This window comes from Sander vitreus, chromosome 22, assembly GCF_031162955.1.
Source record: "Sander vitreus isolate 19-12246 chromosome 22, sanVit1, whole genome shotgun sequence".
Taxonomy (NCBI): Eukaryota; Metazoa; Chordata; class Actinopteri; order Perciformes; family Percidae; genus Sander; species Sander vitreus.
Window position 1 is genome coordinate 2,304,033 of NC_135876.1, and position 26,211 is coordinate 2,330,243.

The following is a 26,211-nucleotide window of genomic DNA, read 5'->3' on the forward strand; positions in this document are numbered from 1 at the left end:
AAAAATTTGATGGAATATGCGGGACATTTATGCAGTTTTATGTGATGTGTTCCCATGGCAACAGGGGAAAATGGCTGCTCTTGTGTGAAGTAAATGCAACATTTTTCAACTTTCTGCTAAGATATATGTGACTTTTTTGCAACGAAAATGCGGGGATTATGAAATCATGCAAGCCCCGCATATTTTGCGCGGAAATTTATGCAGCGAAAGTGCGGCGTATTTGAAAAAATGCGCCCCCCCGCATAAATATGCGGACTTTGGCTGATTATGCATTGAATTATGCAATCGCATAATCACGTTTTTCTGGAGGGGCTGATATACTACTGTATGTATTATGATGTGTGTGTATATATATTTTTATATGGAATACAAAGCCTCACGACTTCAGAAACAAGCTAAAATATTAGCATTTATTTGTTTGGACATGATATGGTTCACCCCTTGTGTTGTCTTCCCCTTGACCATGCAGCTTGGTCACTTTTCCTGATGTTTTTTTTGTTTGTTTTTTTTCTACACTTTTTTTGGACATTTTTGTTGCTTTTTTTGGTCAATTTTTATCAACGTTCTTTTACCATTTTTTTTTCAAATGCTATAAAATTGACTAAAATACCCAAATTCAATGAAAATAGGGAATTGATCATTTGTTTTACTTGTGAATAGCGTATGGAACCATCTACGTTATTTATTTTTTGACAAGTTGGTTGAAAGAAACCCAAATTTGCGATATAGAAACTTTTTGAAAATGGGTCAAATTTGACCGAAGACAACAGGAGGGTTAACACACACACAAGAAAGACAATTAACAGTAAACAGTGAGCTACAATGTGACTGCTGTAATTTGTATTTAAGTAAGTCACATTGTTATTATAACTAAATGTAAAGAGTAAGATAAAGGTTTTCTTTTCAACCTGAACACTATGTTCCTATGTTTATGTGTCTAAGTGACTGATGGGAACAACAATCTTTGACATTGGTCCAGTATAAGGATGCCTCGATTGATCGACCGCCGAGCACTATCGGTCAAAATTGACCAAAAACAAGTGATCGGGCGCTCGGCATTAATCTCTTCTAACCTCAGATGAACTACTTACTACACACATATAGTTAAACACTCCACCGAGAGCAGCAACCCCATGTCTGTGACTGCCTGTTCATGTGAAGTCAAGTCCTGCTGCTGCTACCTCCCACCCACCTTATCGGCCAGGAGCTGCACGTGGTTGCTCAGGCGTGCGCACGCTACTACAAACAAAACAGTTCTAACAGCTGTTGCTAAAACACGTCGGCAGTGTGGAACTTCTACAAAGTGTGTAAGAATGATAATACACATGCCATATCGTGACTTTTAAAGACTACAATTTTGCTTAATAGTTTAGCTTCCACTGGGATGAGCGACACAGGCCATATTGTCTTAATATAATGTGCAAGTTATGGAACCCACTTCTCTGGCATAATTAAGCATACAAAGGATTAAAGGTGCCAGTAATGAGCTGTATGCCTTATAAAACAATGTATTTCCCCTTTCCTGGGTCTGTAAGTATCTCTCCAGTTTTCTTCTTTATTTGGGGTATGGCCTTTGATGCCTGAGACTGTATCAGATGCCTCGTTAATAACTTATGTGGCCTGTCCCCTATTTCAAATAGTCTTTTTTTTCGAACTAGCCAATTGGACACACACACACACACACACACACACACACACACACACACACACACACACACACAGCATAGCATTATAGTCATACTTCGCATAATGTTATAGTCATACTTCAATTTAGTGATCTTTCCTAATACATCTGTTGTCGGGGAAGACTGGTATGACTGTTCTGCAATTTAGCCTCTATATCCTTAAGGGCTGCCTCTTCTTGTTTACTCTTACCTGATGTGTAAAAAAATATGTTTTCTCCTTCAAGCTTTCCCATAAAACCGAATCATCTACATCACCCTTGTCATTAGATTGAAGAGAAAATGAAATGCGTTCTTCCGTCTGTCTCAGGACAGGATCAAAACACCAAGTTCTATGGCCTCTCGTGTCCAAGTTGGCAAATTGCAAGGTTAGTGAGACAGGACTATGGTCTGAAATTAGAATAGGATGATAGACAGCATCCGTCGCTGCAGAGGTTAGTTTAGAATCGAGGAATTAAAGTCAATGCAAGAGTAGGATTTATGTACTAGGAAAAAATAGCAATACTCTCTGCCTGTGGGAAACAACAATCTCCAGATGTCCACAATGGTTTAGTTTTTAAAAAATTGCAGTTAGACACTGTCCTGACTTTGATTGCTGCAGTTCGCTTTAAGAACAAAGTTCATATCTCCAGCAATTATGACATTTGTTTGATCTATAATTAAGATTAGACTAGGTTTATTTGGTTTAATTTTCAAAAAACATATTTTTGTTGTACTGCACATTGCTGCAGCTCCTCTTTTCACCCTGTGTGTTGAGCTCTCTGTTTTAGCTACAGAGTGAGACATCTCACTTCTGTTCCATCTTTGTTGGGAGTCGCACATGCTCAGTACCTAGGTAAGGACTACTAGCCAGTCAGAAGCAGAGTATGAGGGCGTGCCCTGACAGTACCTAGGTAAGGACTACTAGCCAGTCAGAAGCAGAGTATGAGGGCGTGCCACGCTAGCAGCTAGGCGCGAGCATTATAACGTGTGTTCCAAAGTGACCACGTTTGTCTCTGAAGTAAAGGCTGGACTACAATAGAGCTGTTTGGAGCAGTTTGTGAACAGTGTTTTCTGTTGGAGATGGTAAGTCCCTTTGGGGGGGACTTTGGGCTTTTTCACTTTGTAAACCTATAACGTGCACAAAAAAGATATATAATAAAGGCAAGAGAAGGGGTGACCTCTAGCTCACCTACTAAGAGCGTTTGCCCCACGTTGGCTAAGTCCTGCAGCAGTGCAGGTTCAAATCCAACCTGCTGCTCTTTGCTGCGAGTCATCCCCCATCTTTCTCCCCATTTCATGTCTCTACACAATAAAGAGAAAAGCCCCCAAAAAAATAATCTTTAAAAAAAATGAAGGAAAGGGAAAAAGCCAAACAGCATAATATGAGCACTTTAAGCTAAATAGAGCTGTCTGCTTGTCATTTTTGTGTTTTGACCATTTGTGAACTGCGGTAAACTGTAAAACAGTAAAAGTCTTATTTACCAGGCTTTGTAGGTGTGACTTTTTGCAGTGGCATCACCATTCATATCTATACAACCAATGTGTATATGATTAAATTGTTTAATAGGGCACAACATTGTTTACAAAATCACACAATTCTTCATATATCTAGCCTCCTAATTTTGCTCTCAAAGTGCACAAGATTGATGGATTTAGCTTAAAATGTACAAAATATTCTAATTTGTAATTTAGCCAGGTTGGACTGGACCAAGGTAGACCGCTCTCCTACGGAGCCATGTTGCTGTGGTCATTATGGAGTGCAATATTGCTACTGACCCCCCTGAAGGCTGCAGAAGAGGAAGATGTCCGTGCAGGTAGGTGACTCTTATGTAGACCCCTTTTCTGTTAGTAAACACTTTTAATGTTTTTTGTGGGCAGAGTGTAGGTGGAGGCAAAATTATAACACATACTGCATTGGCTGCTGCTGTTACCTCAATTAAAGGAACACGCCAACTTATTGGCACTTTGTCTTATTCCCCGTATCCCCCAGAGTTAGATAAGTCCATACATACCCTTCTCATCTCCATACGTGTTGTAACTCTGTCAAAGGCACCCACCGCTAGCCTAGCTTAGCACAGATCCTGGAGGTAACTGGCTCCATCTAGCCTACTGCTCCCAATAAGCGTCAAAATAACGGCAACATTTTCCTATTTACATGTTACACGCTATTTACAGCGTGTACAAATAACAAGGGTCACATGAGACACAGCCGTCTTCTAACCGTATACATACTGGGAACTATATTCTCAGAAGGCGAAGCACTGCTACTTCTGCTACTTGGGCGGAGTGATTTGCTCGCAGCACCTGAGAAGCCCCATGGTGAGGAGCAGAAAGTAACAACGGTGCTTTTCAGGTGTTGCGCTAATCACTCTACCCAAGTAGCAGTGCTTCGCCTTTCTGAGAATATAGTTCCCAGTATGTATACAGTTAGAAGATGGCTGTGTGTCATGTGACCTTGTTATTTGTACACGCTGTGACTATACAAATCACAACATGTAAATAGGAAAATGTTGGCATTAATTTGGCACTTATTGGGAGCAGTAGGCTAGATGGAGCTGGTTACTTCCAGGATCTGTGCTAAGCTAGGCTAGATGGAGCCGGTTGCCTCTAAACCTGTTTGAGTCGTGACTCACTCGGATCTTTCACCTGTGTCTTTAAATTAACCCATGAGTCGCGAGTCTCCAGTATCATTAACTCTGATCAGTTGAGTCCTACTACAATTCAATCTAAAATGATAACAGCGCCACACACAAACCTCTTGCAACATTAGCTACTACTAGTCCTAGCCATCTTAGCTGCCAAAAGCTTTATAAATTTCCTAGGCAACCACAACTCCACAAGTCAACTCAAGCGACTGAGTGAGCAGAGAGACAGTCTGAGACAGGTTATTGGAACTTCCCGACCCGCAGACTCTGAGCCGGAAACATCGAGTGGGACTCACTCGAGAACTCATGAGTCCGTAGCGCGAATCAGCCAGCAATGAGTGGATCTGTAGCAGACGAGCGAGTTCTCTCCTCGAGCTCAGGCTAAAGCAAATCAACAACAAAAGACATTCTTTCACGGAGCCATTCTGCACGTAGCCTAGGCCTACTGTAGTATGTTAAAATGCAATTAGGTCGAGCAGACAGTCCGAAACATTGCAAGCTAGCAATACTGACTCAAGTGGCTTGCACAACCCGGATCAGTTTATTGAGTGACTCAGAATAACCTGAATCCTTAAAAGGAATCAAGTTTGCCAGGCCTAGTTACCTCCAGGATCTGTGCTAAGCTAGGCTAGCGGTGGGTGCGTCAGACAGAGTTACGACACGCACGGAGATTAAAAGGGTATGTATGGACTTATCTAACTCTGGGGGATACGGGGAATAAGACAAAGTCCCAATAAGTCGGCGTGTTTCCTTTAATAGGCAAGGTGGCAAGGCCACTTTATTTGTATAGCACATTTCAGCAACAAGGTAATTTTAAAACATTAAAGAGCAGTTAAAAACAATTAAAAACATTCTTTTAAGAGAATATAAAAACAGCTACAGGTATGGTAGCTTACTTTATTGTTTTCCATAATCTGAGCCAGTGGAAGTATGCTAAACAGAAGAGGCCCCAGAATGTAGCCTTGGGGAACTCTGCATATCATTTTTATCCACTCAGACGTGTAATTACCTATAGACACAAAGTAGTCCCTGTTCTTTAAGTAGGATTCAAACCGGTTTAGTGCTGTGCCAGAAAGTCCAACCTAGTTTTCCAATCAGTCTAGTAATATCAGAACAGTGTGTAATATCAACACACTGTTCTGATTCTATTGGCTCACCCCTGCACCAAAGAGCACCTTGTTTTTGTTCACCCACCACCAAAAGGAAGCGCTTCTAATTTATTTCCAGTCTAGTAATATGTTGTGGTCGACCGTGTCAAATGCAGTACTTAGATCAAGTAATACTAAGGTTGACATTTTGCCACTGTCTGTATTTAAGTGGATGTCATTAAAGACTTTAACAAGAGCCGTCTCAGTGCTGTGGTGTGGTCGAAAAAACCTGACTGGAAGACATCAAAACAGTATAGCGTTTGAAAAAAAAAACTTTTTCAATGATTTTACTTAAAAATGGAAGGTTTGATATGGACCTATAATTGCTCATTAGTGACATGTCTAGATTGTTCTTTTTTTTTTTTTTACATTGGTTTGATGACCGCAGTTTTCAGGGCCCATGGAAAGATACCTGAAAGAAGAGACATGTTTTACAATCTGTAGAAGATCTGAAACCAAACATTTTTGAAAAAGGAGAATATCAAGGCAACAGGAGGAGGATTTCAGTTTCAGTTTTCAGTTTTTAATGGTTGATCGCATTTAATTGCGTCATGGTATTTTAATTGATTTTACGTGGGCGCAGGGACAACACAAATCTTGTACCGGATACGGAGCCAACGACTGCTTGTCTAATTTTCTGAATTTTGTCAGTAAAGAAGGAGGCAAATGCATCGCAGGCCCTAGTGGATAAAAGCTCAGATGCTACTGACACTGGAGGGTTTGTGAACTTATCGACAGAAGCAAACAAGACACGTGCATTATTGTTGTTTTTGGCGATAAGGTCAGAGAACAAGGACCGCCTTGCATTTCTCAGTTACAAATTATAAATACAAACTCTCTTTATAGGTGTCATAATGAACATGGAGAACATGTTCTTACCAGTGTGGCATTTCTCAATAGAGATCTTTTCTTGAACTGATCCACAAGCTCATTGACTGAGAACCAAGAGGGGGCGGGTGTAGAGGAGAAGAGTTGAATGAATGTTTCACTGGTGTTTTCACTTATATACCGTTTTCTGATAACCTCTGTTTGAACATTTGGAGATGCACGAAGATCGTGTTGTCAAAGAAAACACAGGAATGATCAGAGAGAGTCACCATAACCTTGAACATGTTCAGAGCCTTGGCGTCTTGTTGTGTGTGGGCTCCGTCACATGCTGAGTCAGTCCATAGTTCTCAAAAACACAACATAATTTAAATTATAGTGACCTCTTGAGTCTAAAATGTAGATTTTCAGTTTATATGTGATTTGATTACTGTGCATGTGTGTGTATCTATGTGTGTAGGCTGCAGCACAGCTGTAAATGACCTGGTCTATATTGTTGATGGCTCATGGAGTGTTGGCTTCTCTGACTTTGACACGGCCAAGCAGTGGCTTATCAACATCACCAGCCAATTTGACATCAGTTCCCACTACACACAGGTAATATCAACCACATTATATTGTTTGTGCTGAGCATGAATTGAGTTTCTGAGATGTTGTCTCATAACTATCATCTGATTATTTTCCGTCTTCTGTCTTTTTGTGTCAGTTGCCTGCTTTGATAAAACACACATAATTGCACTACACTTACATTGGTTTTGTTTGTACCTGCTGTAGGTGGCTGTGATTCAGTACAGCGACACTCCTCGTCTGGAGATTCCTCTGGGGAAACACCAGGGTGGAGGGGAGCTCATCCAGGCCATACAGAGCATCACCTACCTGGGAGGAAACACACAGGCACGACAGCATTTTTTCTGTTTACAACTCCAACTATCTGTCCTAATTTGCATGCTGGTATTATGAGAATATGTAATAATTCCAAACTGTTGGTGTGCTGCTTGCCCTGGTAATTGCGCCGCCATGAAAATAGAGTCCCTGCTCTGGGAAGAAGGATGTGAGTGACCCCCAATTCATCAATTAAATGAATCAATAAATCACATTGGAAACACACTAGAAATTAAAAAATAAGGAGAAAACAGCGTGGCAGTGTCCTCGGGTTGGAACCCAAAGCATTCAATATTAAATAAAAAAGTATGAAATAGATAATCATTTGAATAAATTGAGTAAAATATATAAATGAAACAATAATCTGCTAAACAACTTAAAAAATAATTAAAACCCAACTCATAATTCAAATCAATTTCAATTCAGTTTTATTTATAGTGTCAAATCATAACAGAAGTGATCTCAGGACACTTTACAGATAGAATAATGTACAGAGACCTAACAATTCCCCCAAGAGCAAGCATTTGGTGCGACAGCGGTGAGGAAAGACTTCCTTATAACGGGCAGAAATCTTGATCAGACCCTGGCTCTAAGTGGGAGGCCATCTGCCTCGACCAGTTGGGGGGAAACAGAGAGAGAAATACGTATTATAGTAACATTAAAGATAATATAACTATGACTAATAATAATAGTAGTAGCAGTGGGCGTCGAGCAGGACGATGGCAGCAGTCACAGTCGAAAAGTCAAAAAATGACCTCCTAAGTCCTTTTCCTAACCACTTTTCCTTAACCTCAATGGTTAACGTCATGAGGTCAAGGAAAGGTGTGAAGGACAATTGAAAAGGAATTGGGATAAGACAACCATGGTGCGAGGAGAATCCGACTGTCCTTACACTCGGCTGTAATCATGTGAGGGCGATATTATTGACGTGGGTCTGCTGGTGAAACAAGAATACTTTGCCCCGAGCGTTCTAAATGTGATGTTTCATGCAGGCTCCATCGATTATTTCATAAGCTAAAAGTCTTTTCTCTGTCAAGTCTATAACTACCGATTTTAGTTTAGCTGTTTAAATATCCCATGATATCAGCTACAGTGACATTACTGCGCGCATGGAAACATTGACAGTTACTGAAAAACAGCCTTACTCATCACTACAGTAAATCTTTGAAGAAAACACTGATACATTACTACAATGCATCATTTAAAAGCAGTAGCCTACAGGGACTGTAGAGAGGGTGCAAATAACTTCTTTGGGTTGGTGTGGGTGGGAGATTTCAGGTAATTGATTTGAATGCCATCAATGTCGATCTGCGCATTCTCACATAATATTCCTACTTTTACACATGGTCATAATAATGTCATATCTGTAGTGAGTTTTTAACAAAACAGATATATTGAAATACGCCAGGGGGGGGGGGCGAACAGGTGAACTTGCACTGGGCTCTAGATAAACCGCTGTCGGTGCGCTGTGTAACTTTGGATTCAGCGATCCATTCAGTCACAGTTGTGTTAACACCTGCTCACTGTCATGTTACGCATCAGAAAGGAGAGTAACGTTCTCACATTAACCGGTTTATTAAACCAGTCAAACAGTGCCATAAAGTACATTATCATTATTAGGCCTATTAGATGTGTTGCAATGTCTCCAGAAATAAAATGTACGCACGGTGCATACAGGATTACGGCGCTACTGCACACCTTATAGATTATGAACGGCGAAATGGTGATGTGTCACTTTAAATTTTGCTGCCGCAAGGACTTGTGGGACGTCATTATCTCTTCGCCTTTCGTAAAGGATGGTCCAATGTATCCTATGCTAAAGGAGGTAACAAAGGAAGCAATGAAGCACCTTTCCTAATCACTTACACAATTCCAACGGCTCTTATCATGGCAGCCACTTAACTACTTCAGAGTCATTTCACTCCGTTAGGAACCTTCCTAAGAAAATTTGGCCGGCTAGGTAGATAACATGAGCAGACTTGTGACAGCTGCTGATTGGTAATAGGGTGTTGACAACTCCACTGTCATGAATAACGACAGCATGAAATAAAATGTGGCATTATGAAACATTAGGAATAAAACTTGACATAAAATGTTGTGTAATTGAGAGTAATGCAAATATAAGAAACAAAAACAGTCTTAAAAAAGGAGCATTTTAATATAAAAATGTCTATCATTAAATGAATGTAATAATAATTACTTGAGTTGTATTCATATTTTGCCCTATCTATTCATATGATTATTTATATCATAATTAGGGCTGTCAGCATTAACGCGTTAATCGCGATGCGATTAAGGGTCGAGCATGATGCGTTAATTTTTTTTAATCGTATTAATCGCATGCCGCCATTTATTAAGGCTACTATTTTGCCGTACTTCCTCCTAACACATCCTGCTGCTGCAGGAATAGCAACGCGGATTTTGGTGTCTCATTCTGGTGCCACTGATATGTCTGCACTTCTCTCTGATGCTCTGAAACAGACGTTACAGGAAACAGAAACACCGCTGCACATGACGCTAGTTAACACTATGCTCGACAGCAGCTAACGTTAGCCTACCGCTAGCTAGTTAACACTATACTCAACAGCAGCTAACGTTAGCCTACCGCTAGCTAGTAGCTGGATTAAACACGGTTAAAATGCTGACAGCTAACGCTAAACGGTGTAAAGTGTGACTGTGTTTTACTGTAGAGGATTCAACACCGGGATGTAACAATCTGCAGCTGCCGTCGGAGAAACAACACAGACGGTGTGTTCAATGAAACTGGTAAACTACAGCCTCGTGGTGCAGTCAAAGTTGTTGTTAAATGCCCTTTTCCCATCTGGTGGTTGTTTTTGTCATTCAACAGCTATTTACTAGTGAAATAAATTATTGTTATATTGATTACATTATTATTAAATCATTTCATTTTGACCATATGGTCTTAGCTATTAACAAGCCGTTCTTTAATGTCGCCAACTGTTTAGTACCCTTCTTTTTTTTTAACTTTCTTAAAAAGTATCGGTTCAGGCACCGTTAAGGCACCGGTACCGCTTTAGCAATGGTATCCAAACCAAACAATACCCAACCCTAATATTGACTCTAGATTCAAATGTGTGACTAGATTAAATATATAATAAACAAATACAAATCTTAAAATCAAGTTCATAAAGTCACTTTCTTTGCATTCATTTGATTCCCAATCAAGATCCACTGGTAAGAATGGCTTTCAATTGTTAATATGTACTTAAAAACTGTTCTGAAATGCTAAATAATAGAATTTTAATCATGTGATAAAACATGCGATTAATGGCGATTAACTATAGAAATTCAACGATTTATCGCGATTAAGAAAATCTAATCTTTGACAGCCCTGATCATAATATTTTTATTTATTTAGTATTTAACACTTTGGGGTTCCATATATGACCACGCACACAGGTAGATGGACCCACAGAAGCACAACTCTCAGGTGATAAAATCCAAACAGGTTTATTTGGAGTAAAGCAACTCACAAGCAACAGTGTCCAGAGTAAAAAAAAGGTAAACAGGGTAATCCACAAACAGGCAGAGGTCAAAACACATGAAGTCACGAAACTGGAAATGCTTGGAATCAGGGATAACACTCAAAAGCTAACACAGAGGAAGGACAATCTCACAATGAGGTAAGTGACAGGTGGGGTTATATACACAAGGATGGAGGAGATAACGAGACATGGGGGGAAGGTACTCACACACGGCGGGAAGGCAGACTAAGACCAGGAAGTAAACAGACCTGACGCGAGATGAGAAGGTGAGAATCAAAACAGGAAGTGGTAAGAACAAGATGAACTAATAAAACAAATAAAAAACATGAACTTGACACAGGAACTAGGCATGACACTGGTTACTGCACTACGGACTCCAACTGGTAGATCAGGGCACCTGCATGCTGAGGAATGAAACGGACCTCAAATTTACTATAAAATGGCCTATAAAAATCTTTACTACTTCCAGTACTCCATCCAAAAACGAGAAACTAATAAAGTGGAGCAGTTATGGAGAGGCAGACTGCACTTAAGCAGGTCCAAGGGTGCCAACATTCAGTTACCACAGATGCATCTCCAGCAACATGACCACACAGCACCACAAGCACAGAAATGGTCAATAAACATACAGGCATGCTAGGTTTGGTTACTTTGATTTGGAAAAAAAAGAAATACATGTTTTAATCAGCTGTTATTTACTTTTGCTGCTTTTTATGTTATATAATTTAATTTGTACTCTTGTACTTGATGTGATTCAGCTGCCGATATCTGGAAGCTGAACATACAAGTTCACATACATGATCCCTCACGGCATCATGGCATTTTGCAATGTACTCCACCAGGTCATCACTGTTTTCTGACTGTCTTGCAGACTGGCAGGGCCATCAAGTTTGCCGTGGACCACGTCTTCTCTTCCTCCCAAAGATCCAGCCAGGTCAAGAACCGCATCGCTGTGGTGGTTACTGATGGCAAATCTCAGGATGACGTGGTAAATGTCACTCTGCCGGGTTCAAGTGCTTGGGTTGAAACCAAGTTAATACGTTTATTTGGGTGGCAGACTCAAGGGGCTTCAGATGTATTACAGTGGGGAAAAAAGAAAGACAGGATCTCCCCATCCATAGAACCTCAACAAGGCAACACTATCTTACAAGGGATTATCCACACTAGAGCTGTCAGTCTTCCTCTGTAATACCATTTGAATTTCATTTGTTATTTTTTTTAAATATTCAAATAATATTCAAATATTTAATGCTCAAATGCAGCCTGTTATTAATATGTACTACACTACTCAGGCTTATGCATTGTCAATACCACTATAAGCATGTGGTTGGTGTTACACGTTCTGTCCACTAGAGGGACTTCTAACATCAGCCTGGCCTTGAAGGGGACCTACATCATGGCGCATTGCATTTCTGGCACGCCGCTCTGTGTTTAGATTATTTTCCACCACGCACACAGCAACAAACACAAATGAACAGAGAACTCTGTAATGAAACATTATCTAACAAGTGTAGTGAAGCAGCTCTGTTGTAAAGGCTAACGTTCGAAAGCATGTTAGAAAGCAGAGCCGAAACGATTTGTCAAAATAAAGTAACAAAAGTGTTAGCCACGATGCTAACGGCATTGATAATTAAGCCAAACGGTGCTGTTAGAAGGTATTGTATATGTATATGTAATATATGAAGTCAAAGCTAACTCTGACAGCTGTAGGGCAGCTAACATTAACTTTAGCTTTCTCCATGAAGCTCCCAGCTAAGCTCCTATAACTCGCAACACAGTTAGGAAACCAGAACAAGCTAACTATTGGTAACATAGGCATTTTGGCTCGGTGGATGTCGATTTTAAAGTCATGTTAAAACTATTTTCCACCCTTCTTCCGATTTCCAGCCGCAGCTTGTCACTCCCCCCTGTACTAACGTTACTCGGTACGTAACGTTAGCTCCATGATGTTGTACTAACATTACCCGGTACGTAACGTTAGCTGACAATGCCTTGTGTTTCTCACTGCCGTAACTTATAGTTCATCAGACATGAGAAGAGGGAGATTAGCTAACGTTAGCCAACCTATTTATATTTAAAAAAAATCACATTTGAATAGTAATTTCAGCATTCGAATAGTATTGATTTGTTTACTATTCAAATTATATTCGACTTTCAAAATTCGTTCCAACAGCCCTAATCCACACTATAGTCTCGCTTTGCCAGACCCTCCTCCAAAGCGTGCTGGAGGAGAGTCTGGCTGCTCCACATAGCATTCGGGGATAGGAGGAAAATGTGGTCTGGTTTATTGGCATTTCTTTAAACCAATCACAATCGTCTTGGACGGCGCTAAACACCGGAGAAAAGCAGCGGTGCCGCTGCAAAATAGGCTCGGAAGGAACTTGTTTTGGTGGAACGTGTACGTTTAAAAGTAGTTTTAGTCGTGCAACAGAAAACTCAGATTGAACAGATAGTCTAGCTAGCTGTCTGGATTTACCCTGCAGAGATCTGAGAAAAGGTTAACCGTAGTCCTCATATACTGACCAGAGTTTAAAATGCCAACACAAAGGATGCCCAAGGCAACGGATATCCGTCCTAAATGAGTGAAATCCGATGGATTTTCTGGCGGCAACAGAGCAATCCGGGAAGTGGAACATCAAGGATATAGACTATCCACACTATGACATTTATGTGAACGCTGTTGGCTGTAATATTGTTAATTGTATTCTTGTCATACTGTTTTTCCATAAACTCCTCTGTCAAGGGTCTAAATGGAAAGCATCTTTGGGGCTAATTTTCACCGGAGAAAGCCTGTGTTTCTTTAGGTGGATGCCAGTATGGAGGCACGAGCTCAGGGCATTACAGTATTCGCTGTTGGAGTTGGCAGTGAGATCACCACATCGGAGCTTGTATCCATCGCCAATAGACCATCATCCACCTATGTCCTGTATGCCGAAGATTACACCACCATTGACCGTATTCGAGACTCCATGGAGCAAAAGCTCTGTGAAGGTCAGGATATCTAGTTCATCTATCTCTTTTGGCATGTTTATAGAACATAGAAACATGACTCTCAACTAGACAGACTTGAAGGAAAAGCAGTGTAACTGCAGACATTACGGCATGTGGTAGTGAAAAAAAGATAGGCGTAATTAATAACATTATTAATGGCTGCATCTGTAGTTTCTCTGTAGTTTTTCTTGTTCCAGTGCTTGTTCCATTTTTGCATTATGGCTCACTGAGCCTGCACTTGTGTTGAGATCCAATGAATTATGCTTGCTCATTTTAAAGTCAACAACAAAAGATATTCAATCAATTGTGTCGTCCACAAAAATACAACAAAATACACCACCACATACACAGTTGACCCAACAATGAATGATTGCATAAATATTTAGAGGTTAGCTGTTATTTAGCTGCCTGAATAAATGACCCTTTTCTTTCTAGAGTCTGTGTGTCCAACACGAATCCCGGTGGCATCTCGTGATGAGAAAGGCTTTGAGCTGATGCTGGGCATGAACATTCAGAAGAAGGCCAAGGAGATCCCTGGCTCTCTGATTTCTGAGGCAGCCTACGCACTGACTGTCTCCACAGACATTACTGAGAATACCAGGTAGAATGTTGTCTAAAGAGTGTAATGGTCTTTAAAAATCTATCATTCATTCCACCGTTTATATTTAGGTATTTGGCTTAATCCTTGTACTAGGGATATTTTCCCAGAAGGCCTCCCTCCATCCTATGTGTTCGTAGCAACCCTGCGTCTAAAGGGATCTTCGAGCATGCTGACTTTTGACCTTTGGAGGGTGCTGTCTAAAGATAAGGAGATCCAGGCTGCAGTGACACTAAATGGGAAGGACAAAACTGTCATCTTCACCACCACCACCAGTATTACAGAAAAGGAGCAGAGAGTCATCTTTAAAGCCGGCTTTGAGGTTGGTATTAGTATTGAGTTTCACGTCCTTACCAGATCAATATGGCTTTTGACTGGGCTTTGATTACCAATGATTGACACATGCTCCTTTCCCAATATGACCAAGTGTGAAAATGCCTGATAGCTCTCTGTCAACTGGTTGATCCAATTTAGCTCAGACAAAGACGAGACGAATGACTCTACCTTTGCCTCTGTACACAGCTGCAAAGACTTCATCAGTCTGGCTATTGTATCACTTTTGGTTTGGCTCTGTTGGTCAGCCTTGGTTTGCTGCAGATTCTTGGGTGACTCACAGATTATTACAAATAATAGAAATGGGTTTACTTTAAAAATGTGGGACAGGTTAAGAAAAGGGTCATATATATAAATATATATGGGAACCCAAAGTGTTCAAATTTCAAAATCTAATTCAGCTCATTATTGTGAAATGTTATTTCATCTTGCGTTTTCATCTTTCATCTTATCACAATAACAATCATTTGAATCACGTTACACCTCCCTCTTTGGCTCATAAGCCAACGATCTTCAATTCCAGAGGTGAGAACTGGAATTCTTCCCCTGGCTAACACTATTCAGGAGCAGGACTTCTGGTAGCCATGCGGTTAAGATGCATACCACATACAGTGATCGCAGCCTGTGTTGCATGTTATCCCCTTTTTCCATGACCCTGTATTTCCTGTCTAATGATTTTTTTCCAACATTTTGCATCAATATCAAATAATGGCAAAATGTTGAAAAGAAATCATCTTTAAAAAAGATATGTAAATATATTATTCAGGATGAAAACAGAATTTGTGAGCTGTATATAGTAACTGGGAGAAGTGAGAAGTGAGTGCCATTTCTTCTGTATTGTAAATACTGTGGCGATTTGACGCTATCAAATTTCCATTAAATGGCTTGACAAAACCCTGAAATATTCTGGTATATACAGTAGATGATCAAACATACTAATATGTTTAAGTTCCCACAAAAGTATTTATTATGATTTCTCAGATATTATACAGTATGTGGTTTGTTTAGGAATTGATGAGTTTTGTAGTAGAAAACCAAAGACTGAAAATCACATTTTCAAAATTAGGTTTAGATTATTGGTTTAATTTACTTTGGACATGTTCTAGTCTTGTTTGAAAATGTATACACAGCATTCTGAATCTGTATACATGTGTAGGGTCTTGTAAAGCGGTATCTTATTAGTGAGCATATGATGTCTCAGCTTGTCAATAACAAGTTGGGACACTTTAACCAGGCTTATTGCAGTGAGAATATAACTCAAGTGAATGCAGCTGCTTAAAGTTGCACCATTAATAATATCTTCGCAATGGTAGAAAGAAAGTTGATTCATAAAGTAAATGAATATGAGGAAAACATAAATGTCACAGTTTATATTGATTAATACAAAGAGTCTACTGTGCGGTTCAACCGTTATTTTCCTGCCCCTGAAAGAACATATTGTGTTATTAGAGTGTATTCAGTCTCTTCCAATGTCGGATTTCCCTTCATGTTGCTTTCTGTGAATGAACCTGACTGGGATGACTTGCAGAGAGCCAAACTAGCAGTTATTTAAACAGCATTCCCTGTTCAGTTCAATACACAGCTGAACTGTTGAAGATGTAATGTGATGGAGACCATGGATGAGGCTCAAAGAAAACGTTTCCTACTCTGAACCCCCGGATTTCGCCAGTGGAAACTAGTTGGTTGGATGTGTAGTTCTTGGAGCACATGTCTCTGTTTTCATGGCAGCACAAGGTAATAATACATCCCGTTGAACACGCCAGGCTGTTTTTTCCAAAGGGCACCCACTACCCTCCATCCTAACACATAGCATACAGGGTTGTAATTATGTTCAATTTGTGTTTGCACATGTTTGATTTGATGTGGTTTGACGTGGCCCAAGGTAGACGCCTGTGATTTGTCATTTGGAAATGATGGCTGTGGCTCAGTCCCAGTGAAACAATAGCTGCTCTGTTTCTCTCTCTATTTCTGGATGGTCTGAGCTTTTAAGAAAAAAAGATTGTGATGGAAAAAGGAGTTCTTGGTCTTAACTATTTGTGCAGCATTTAGGGAACACACTTTTTTTTTAAGATGATTTATTTTGGGCATTTCTGCCTTTTAATGGACAGGACAGCTAAGTGAGAAAGGGGGAAGACATGCAGGAAATTGTCACAGGTCAGACCCGAACCCCGGACCTTCTGCGTCGAGAAACAACCTCTATATATGTGCACCTGCTCTACTAAGTGAGCCAACCCAGCCACAAGGGAACACACATTTTTGGCCTTAATGACAATATTAGATTAGATGAAACGCATGCACAAATAGGACTACCAACAGAAATGGAAGGCTGAGTGAAATTGTTTTCACATCCAACTTTGCCTGAACAAAGATATGTTTCAGTCTCATAAATGAACCAACTCTCAGGAAATGTATCTATAACCCCGAAAAACAATTATAAACGGTATTTATGAAATTCATGTGTTCCTTCTCACAGACTCTGTATGATGGAAAGTGGCATCAGCTCAAACTCCTGGTAAGACCACGTCAGGTCTCCAGTTTCCTTGACGATCAGCCTCTCCAGGATATAATGCTGAAACCGGTGGAGCCTATTTACATCAACGGGGAGACACAGGTTGCTAAAAGGCGAGGAACAGACATCACTGTGCCTGTGAGTAATGACACTGAAACTGAGAGGAGGAAAGAAAAGAGATGATTTGAATAGGTTTTGACACCAAGTGCAGGTGATCCCTTTGTCTGGCTTATGAAGCAAAACATTTTAATTGATTTGAGAAACAGTTTTTAAAGGTCCAGTGTGTAACGTGTTTAGTTCTTCATTATCAAAGTCTGTGTTGCCCGTTCACAAACTTGTCCTTTTTCATGAATAGTTACCACCACCATCAATTCATCAAGTATTCCTATTGGCTTGAAAATGTACATTTGCGTTTGCATGAACTGGGGTAGACGCTCCATATTCATGCTCCATCTAGAAATACGTTAGCCAGTAAGGGACATACAGGACATACTGCTCCGTCTTTCACGTTTTCGCTGTCACATGATAAACTCACAGGTGCTGCTAATGCTGCTAACAGGTATCGTAGCTTCCCGGCCCCGACAAGTTTAAAGAAGGAAACGTGGAGGACCACACGTATTCAAAATCCAAATTTCAGGAACAGGAGTCTTCTTCTTCAACCAGAAAAAGAAAAAGGATATTAAGGAGAGCAAGAGACCGGCTTTTTGAAGCGTGAAGGCTACCGTAGCTGTAATACGTACTTTGAACTGCGTGGTGCGAGAGAGTTGATTGCGATATATGATCTCAACGCTAGATGGGAGAAATTCCCACACATTGGACCTTTAAATGTAGGCTATAGTAAAAGCAGCCACAAATAATGAATGTTTTATTTCCAAATTGGCTTTTGTAGACACTTGAAACGTATTGGAAAACTAGTATATGTAGCATAAATATGCACAAATGGTAATAAAAAAGGAAGTCAAATAATAAACAGTTAAACAAATAATTCCAGTATCTTTCCAAAACCCCATAAACCAGATCCTCATCCTGAAATACGTTATGCAGGACTTACAGTGATATATTTGCATTTATTTTAGATATTCTTATTTATTTTGCTTAATTACTCTCTTTGTTTCTCTTTATTCTTCTATAGTCAACATAACATACATTTCCATACCAAGGCAATGGCATGTATGGAGACAAATAAAAAAATATAACTTTATAACTGACCTCTGAGTCATTTGATAAAATAAATGAAAATGCTGTTTTTTTTCAATAGCTCATCATTAAATTTTTCTACTTCTTGTTTTTCCTTTTTTTGGCAGGGGCCTTGACACACATTTAAAGGTCCCATGGCATGACAATTTCACTTGATGAGGTTTTTTAACATTAATATGAGTAGTATAATATCCCCCAGCCTGCCTATGGCCCCCCAGTGGCTAGAAATGGTGATAGGTGTAAACCGAGCCCTGGGTATCCTGCTCTGCCTTTGAGAAAATGAAAGCTCAGATGGGCCAATCAGGAATCTTCTCCTTATGAGGTCATAAGGGGAAAGGTTACCTCCCCTTTCTCTGCTTTGCCCGCCCAGAGAATTTGGCCCCCCCATGAGAATGAGAGAGACATCATGGCTTGAAAATAAGCAAGCATAGCAGTTGGTCAAGGCCACACCCCCACCCTCCACCTTGCCCCCCCTCTCTCCTCCTCAATAGCATTGAAAGCTACAGACACAGAAATGGCACATCCTAAGGAAAGCTCATTGTGGGACTGGCTCTAGTGGCTGTAATTCTGCACCAAGGCTGAATTTCAGGAAAGAGACTTCAGATACAGTATTAGGGGACCACTAAGGCCTATATAAAAGAGACTTCAGATACAGTATTAGGGGACCACTAAGGCCTATATAAAAGAGACTTCAGATACAGTATTAGGGGACCACTAAGGTCTATATAAAAGATACTTCAGATACAGTATTAGGGGACCACTAAGGTCTATATACAAGAGACTTCAGATACAGTATTAGGGGACCACTAAGGTCTATATAAAAGAGACTTCAGATACAGTATTAGGGGACCACTAAGGCCTATATAAAAGAGACTTCAGATACAGTATTAGGGGACCACTAAGGCCTATATAAAAGAGACTTCAGATACAGTATTAGGGGACCACTAAGGCCTATATAAAAGAGACTTCAGATACAGTATTATTGGACCACTGAGGCCTATATAAAAGCATCCAAACAGCAGCATGTCATAGGACCTTTAATAATAATAATCTATTTTCTGCACCACTTTTTCATTTTGAATTGTCTTTGTATTCAGGTGGAGATTCAGAAGCTGCGTCTGTACTGTGATCCTCATCAGAGTGAGAGAGAAACAGCTTGTGAGATTTACTCTGTGGTAAGATCTCCTCTGTTGCCTGTATCTACTGGAAGCTCCACTGCAAAGGTCACATTCTGTACTTGTACGATGATAACCATTGTTTTTTCTCTTGTCCTCTCTCGCTTACGCTACAGGATGATGAAAGGGTAAGTGTGATCTCTACCCAGTTTTTTTACACACTTCAAAAGTTTGGCTTTAAAGTATTTACTGATGTAGTGCAAAGGTAATGATATCACACCGAATTAGATATTGCAGAGTCAAAATCACTGGCAATGTTCATAGCTCATGCTAAGAAGTCTTCTATAGGGACTAAAGTTTGTCCTTCCAGAGGAAAGTCTTTTTGTTTTAAACAGTAACAAAAAAAAATCCTAGGATTGTAGGAAACATATAATATGTGTAGGACACATTAATATAGCTTATATTAATGACAAAAAAAATCCTACATCTGTATCAGTTTTTTTTTTAATCCTTACTGTAATATAGGCTATATCAATGTGTGTGAGTGTGTTATGTATTGCAGACATTTTGTGTGTTTGTGCTTCCTCAGTGTCCTCTGAATCGAACAGCCACAGTGGAGGAAGAAGACTGCAACTGTGCCGTCAGTCCACAGGGGCCCCGTGGCCTGCCAGGACCGATGGTAACACACACACAAACACACACGCGCACACACACACGCAAGCACGCACACACGCACGCACGCATACATGCATTGCTTCCTCCTATAAGACTCAAAGGACATTTGATATATGACTCTTGTCCCTCTAGTGGCTTTTACACCATGGCCTTGAAGCACCAATCTATTGGTGTACAGCACCCCGTTGCCCAACTTTGACGTAATTGTGTGTGTGTGTGTGTGTGTGTGTGTGTGTGTGTGTGTGTTTGCATGTGTGGTGTGGGTGATCAAATTAGCTACTTTATTATTTGAGGTGTTCAGAAACAAATTGGGATCTACAAATAGAGGAATATAGAATGCACTGCTTGCTTACATACACATTTTTTCTAGTATTTTTTCTTGTTGTTCCAATAATAAATCTGCTCCCACTGGAGTCAACACTATACAGTATATTGGATGTTATTACACACACTGGTAGTTATATACACACACTGATCCACAGTGATATATGCGTCTGTATATGGAAAGCGAGGGGCGACTACAACAGGCAAATTGGAAACTAGAAAACTAATTTGTGTGTATTTAATGTGGAATTGGTGCATTTTACCAAAACTATATATTCCAGACCTCAACTTATGTCCTCTACTAATGACCTTGAATGAAATGTAGTTGTAGTGACTCACTTCTAATGATTCACATTTCTTTTACTCAGGGAGGTTTTTAGAATCTCCAAGTTTTGTTTTTGGAGCGCTGCTTAAATATGCAGAACTTTTTTTTTTTTTAATCTGGGGTTAGACTTCTATTGCTCAGTGGTATGTTCTTTAAATTTGTTTGGCTTTGAATAAATGAGCAGACTTACAGATAATCTTTCACTCATCTGTCCCTGGTAGATGGTTTGGTCTGGTGCTCCATCTCACCTTTTTTGAGTCATAGTTTATAGGCAACAGTCAAGGCACAGCAGTGCTTTGAGCTTAATAACATTAACATGGTGACATGCTCATGATGACAATGCTGATTTTTTAATATATTTACATGTTTACCATGTTCACCATCTTAGTTTAGCGTGTTAGCATGCTAACATTTAATAATTAGCAGTTAACAGAACGTGTAGCTGAAGCTGCTGGAAATTGCATTGCTTTTCAGATATGTGGTCATAAACCAGCATTGGACAAATGCTTGAGTTTTTTGATTTGATTGAATTGATGGCGCTAGAAGAAAAATCGGACAATCACCAACATGATAACAGTTTATTGTGAAAGTTCCACGACAGTCAAAGTCAATATAATATACCGTCTGGAAAGCGAACCCGTTCTCACTCCCAACTCGTAAAATACTGACGCTTGGTCAGTGGCTCTCAATGTCAGATACCAACGCAAAAATCACCCTTTATGGTGTGTGTCCATTGTCAGCATCATTTCAACGCTTCCCATTCATTTCTATGGGAGCAGCCGTGCAATGCATTCTGGTAGCGTCGCGGGGACTTTGGAGAAGCAGGGCGTTAGAGTCGTCCACTCCTCATTTGCATAAAGTTGAATCCAGCCAACTTTATGCAAATGAGGAGCAGCGAGCTCAGCTCAAGCCCACTTATGCAATGCTGGGAAGCGGTGTGATCCCATCCGTGAAAATAATGCGTATATGGACTCGTATTATTGGCGTCTGTACGCAGAGCAGCGCTGTAAGATGACGTAGTATTAAGAGCGACAACGGTAGCGAGTAGTATGAAAGACCTAAAATTGCTGGGTTCGTGTCCCGTTCTTGTCCCACGTCATTAAAATGTACATTTTGTAACCCCACCCACGATTTTTTCATAAACCTAACTGTCCCGTTCTCGTGCTGCACGTTAGTTAAACGTATGTCCCGACCCAGAGCATCACAAAGTGCACCAAAATGTCGACCAAGCGCGTCTAAATATGATGCCGAAGGGCTTGACGCGAGTCCTGAGAGCCTCAAATAGTGACGCCAATAGTCCCAACGCAGAGCATCAAAAAGTGACGCCAAGAGTCCTGACCAAGCGCATCTCAATACGATGCTAAAGGTGACGTTTTGCTTCAATAACAAACGCCAAAGGCACCTGACCAAGCGTCGCGTTTTGACGCGATGGGAGTGAGAATGTGTTGCAATCGGAAACCATGACCTTAATGGTAATAGTTGTTTTTTGTCTGGACCAAAGTGTTGGACTGACCAACAGACCAACATACAGTATGTATAACCAGCAGCACATCACCCCAACCCTCATCCACCTTCACTGGCTTCCAATTAAGTCCCGCATCACATCCTCCTTCTCACCTACAAATCCCTCCATGCCCTGGTCCCACAGTACCTCTCCGACCTCCTCCATCCATACACTCCACCCTGAAACTTGCGGTCCTCTGACGCTGGACTTCTCTCCATTCCCCACACCAGACTCTGTACCCTCGGAGACAGAGCCTTTAGTGTTGCAGCCCCATCCCTCTGGAACACCCTCACTGCAGATATCCGAAATGCTACATCCCTGGAAAATTTAAAAAAGAAACTCCTGAAACACCACCTGTTTACCACAGCCTACAACCTCCCTTAGCTTAGCCACGGTAATTCTGTAAAGTGTCCTTGGGTTTCATGAAAGGCGCTATATAAATACAAGTTATTATTATTATCATTAATTATCAACATTGCCAGCCATAGCAGGGCTAAAATATTGTGCATTTATTAAAGTCTTTGTATGTATTAATACTACAGGGTTTCCGAGGCGAGAAAGGGAGGGAAGGACCACCGGGACCTGATGGTAAGCCTGTAAGTGCTAATCAGTTTCTCTATCAGTTTCTTTCTTTTCACCACTTCATACTGTTGTAACCAGTCTTTAGGATACATGTTGTCTGCAAATGCTAGATTCAGCCTATGTTGTCTCTGTCCCCAGGGTAAAGATGGGAAACCTGGGGAATCCGGCCCTCCTGGATTACCAGGGATGAAGGTAACGTATCTGTTGCATTATAACATCTTCGAAGAGGATTAGGGCCACAAAAAATGTATTGAGTTCTGAGTTTTAAGTCAGAAATCAGAGAATAAAGTCAGAATCTCAGAATTATGAATTTATTCTCAGAATTCTGACTTCTTTTTTTAAAACTTAAAAACAATTTTTTTTTTAGACTTCAACAAAAGTCAGAATTCTGAGATTAAAGTGAGAATGCTGGGATTAAGCTCAGAAACTCAGAACCCAAATACATTTCTCACATGTCGCCCCAATCCTCTTCCGTACGAATCGCCACAATGCAAGTCACAATTTTTACTTTGATTTTCCTGCACTGCTGCTACACCAAAGAGATGTCAACTCCAGTCAAGACTGATATAATTATCGCTCAATCCCAGAACGACAGGTCCATCTCTACGTTTCTTTTCATTTCTAAAGTCTAGAAAAAGTTGAACGCAACCAACATTTGGAATTTTTAGCCAGAAAAGTATTTGATAAATGCTGTCTGTTTCCCTTAAAGTGACAGCACACAGACAGTTCTCCATAGTGTCACAAATTATATCAAGTTGCAGTCTGATCATGGCAAAAATACAATTTTAGTTCTTGATTTATGCACAGCTTTTTTTAAGATTATTTTTTGGGGCTTTTCTGCCTTTAATTTTGACAGGACAGCTAGGTAACAAAGGGGGGGGGGAGAAGGCATGCAGGAAATTGTCACAGATCGGACTCAAACCCTAGACCTCTGCGTCGAGGCATAAACCTCTATGTATATGTGCACCTGCTCTACCCACTGAGCCAACCCGGCAACGTTATGCACAGCTTTTAATACCATCAACCACAATATTTTATTAAATGAGCTGACGACCCACATATTCTTACTCCCAAGTCATCACATATGGCAGGTTCAGGTCACCTTGGTGTCACGTTTTTAACGCTCCCCTATTTTAGGTCTCCCTCTCGGAGTTTGGTCAACAAATGAAAATACTCTATAGATCATAATGGACTTTTAAAATGTATGATAACATTTATTCATTACATTACTTTCATACTTTGATTACATGCTCTTACCTTCTGTTTTCCCTTGGCTGGGCAGGGTGAAGGTGGCCCCGCAGGACTAAGAGGGGAGCCCGGTCTAAAAGGTAACAAGGTAAGTCTTTAAAGAAGCAGTTGTATCAGTGTTGTGGCTTTTTTTTATCTGCTGCCAGTACTAATAGTTCCTGATTCTGCTGACATGTCCAGGGAGACAGAGGGGAACCAGGCTTATCAGGTGAACCAGGATCCCCAGGACCCAAGGTGAGACTATCTTAATAAAGCCATGTTTAAAGTTTTAGCGCGTAACTGTTTTATATTAATGAACGTCCGTTACATTCAAGCCATTGCCAAATGAGTTGCTACAAAGCTAATTAAGACTATCAGCTCCACACAACTCTCTCTGGATTTCTCAGTAAGAGATTGTGGCGTCTGGTGACTTTCCCACGCAGAAACTCAAGTGAAGATAATGACCTCTTCTGAAGAGTCCATCATGTTTTTTTAATCCTCCGTGTCCTCCTTGGCTACTAGTAACTGCGTGGAGGAGGGGTGGGGGAGTGGGCGATCACGGAAGGCTTGTATCAAAAAGTGTTTCTGAACATCAATGACATTCAAAACATTGATAACTGAAACAGATGTACAACACACCATGCAGTGTGTATTCAAATATTTATTGCAAACAGACCTAAGTATGTATGATGATGTAACCAAGTGGCGTCCCATTTCATAAGGGTATGTTTTCACCCCTACCCCTTACCACTCGGTTTCGAGGGACAAGGGCTAGGGGTAAGACAAAGGGGTAGGGGTAAAATGAGAAATGAGATTCAGCCTTAGTGTCCTGATGAATTAAAAGGATACAAACCTAAATAAACAATGAATTAGATATAAAAAAAAAGAGAGATTTTGAACGTATTAAATGTCACTACAAAATACAGTATAAGCTGATTTCTTTGTATACAGGGTCTTCCTGGTGAGAGAGGCGAGCTAGGGCCTCTAGGACAAGCTGGACCAATGGTAAGATCCTGTTCTGTTCAACAGTCGTGTCCACAACATGAATTAAGCCAGCGTACCAGGATGTGAAAGCATGAAATCTGAGGTGTCAGTTCATGACAATAAAATATTATGCCAAATGTAACAACCTAATCACTTCAAGCCAGATGCACAGTAAGTAACCCTACTATAAATATAAGGAAAGAGAACTGTTCTCCAATTCTGGAGGTTTGGCTTCCTCTGTGCATGGGTGTGTGTGTTTAGGATTTCCTCCTGTAACAGCAGTCTCTGCAGTCGTACCAGCGCAGTGTTTGAAGTGGGACAGATAATTACTGTAATAGTGTAGAATAGTAATAGAATTTGGCTGCTGCTGCTCCACTTTGCCTCTCAGAGTGTGTTCATTGTCCAACCAGGGGGAGCCAGGACTACCAGGCACCGGCGGACAAATTGGGCCACCAGGACCAAAGGTCAGTGCAGACTGTAGCTACTGGCAGATCAGGTGGGAGACACATAGACACACTACATAGCCTCAAATATGTGGACATTCAGACGTAACACTCCTTGGCTGTTGAACATCTCATTCCAAAACCGTAGGGATTGTTACTGTATGCTGCTGTAACAGCCTCCACTCTTCTGTGAAAACCTCCAACCAGGTGGAAGAACAGAAGTTTTTTATCGAACAAATTTCTCAGGCCGATGCGATAAATATCTTGGTGCGTTGCCAATGATCCGACACATTAACAATATATACAGCAACTACTGATCACTATCTGATTCACCCCTTACTGCAATGCGGTGCGATTTGACATGATTTGATTCAGCACAATGTGATTCAATGCGACGACGCAATGCAAAATTATACGATGCTATGCAATTTAATATGGTACAGAGAGTTTATTTCTTTGGTTCCTTTTAAACAAACAACAAATTGTGTTGGAAAGCAGCCTGCGTAGTGTTTTTACAATTTACTTTAACTTCCATTATCAGAATCCTTTCAACTTTTACTTGAGTTTGTTTCTTAAATGGTACTCTCCTAACCACTGCATATAGGCTGTCTCACTTTGACTCAGGCTCATGCATTGCCAAAAGTGGACCTTCTCTTAGTTGTCCTTCTAATAAAGGCTTTCATCAGGATGACATCCAAATTGTCACTGTAAGCTGAGCAGCACATCGTCTCGGT

At 40.5% G+C, this 26,211-nt stretch overlaps 1 protein-coding gene across 1 annotated transcript in view; it reads left to right on the top strand.

Annotated features, from left to right (window-relative positions):
• LOC144537049 (uncharacterized) overlaps positions 1-26,211 on the top strand; it is a 95,306-nt gene that overhangs the window by 18,301 nt on the left and 50,794 nt on the right. Inside the window, exons 2-18 of the mRNA XM_078280464.1 lie at positions 3,357-3,478; positions 6,743-6,879; positions 7,057-7,176; positions 11,542-11,658; positions 13,475-13,661; positions 14,097-14,262; positions 14,356-14,581; positions 17,066-17,239; positions 19,396-19,473; positions 19,590-19,601; positions 20,003-20,092; positions 22,784-22,837; positions 22,962-23,015; positions 24,106-24,159; positions 24,252-24,305; positions 25,002-25,055; positions 25,445-25,498. Of these exons, the coding sequence (XP_078136590.1) occupies positions 3,400-3,478; positions 6,743-6,879; positions 7,057-7,176; positions 11,542-11,658; positions 13,475-13,661; positions 14,097-14,262; positions 14,356-14,581; positions 17,066-17,239; positions 19,396-19,473; positions 19,590-19,601; positions 20,003-20,092; positions 22,784-22,837; positions 22,962-23,015; positions 24,106-24,159; positions 24,252-24,305; positions 25,002-25,055; positions 25,445-25,498 (1,710 nt within the window). The 5' untranslated portion in view covers positions 3,357-3,399. The remainder of the gene's footprint in view (positions 1-3,356; positions 3,479-6,742; positions 6,880-7,056; positions 7,177-11,541; positions 11,659-13,474; positions 13,662-14,096; positions 14,263-14,355; positions 14,582-17,065; positions 17,240-19,395; positions 19,474-19,589; positions 19,602-20,002; positions 20,093-22,783; positions 22,838-22,961; positions 23,016-24,105; positions 24,160-24,251; positions 24,306-25,001; positions 25,056-25,444; positions 25,499-26,211) is intronic.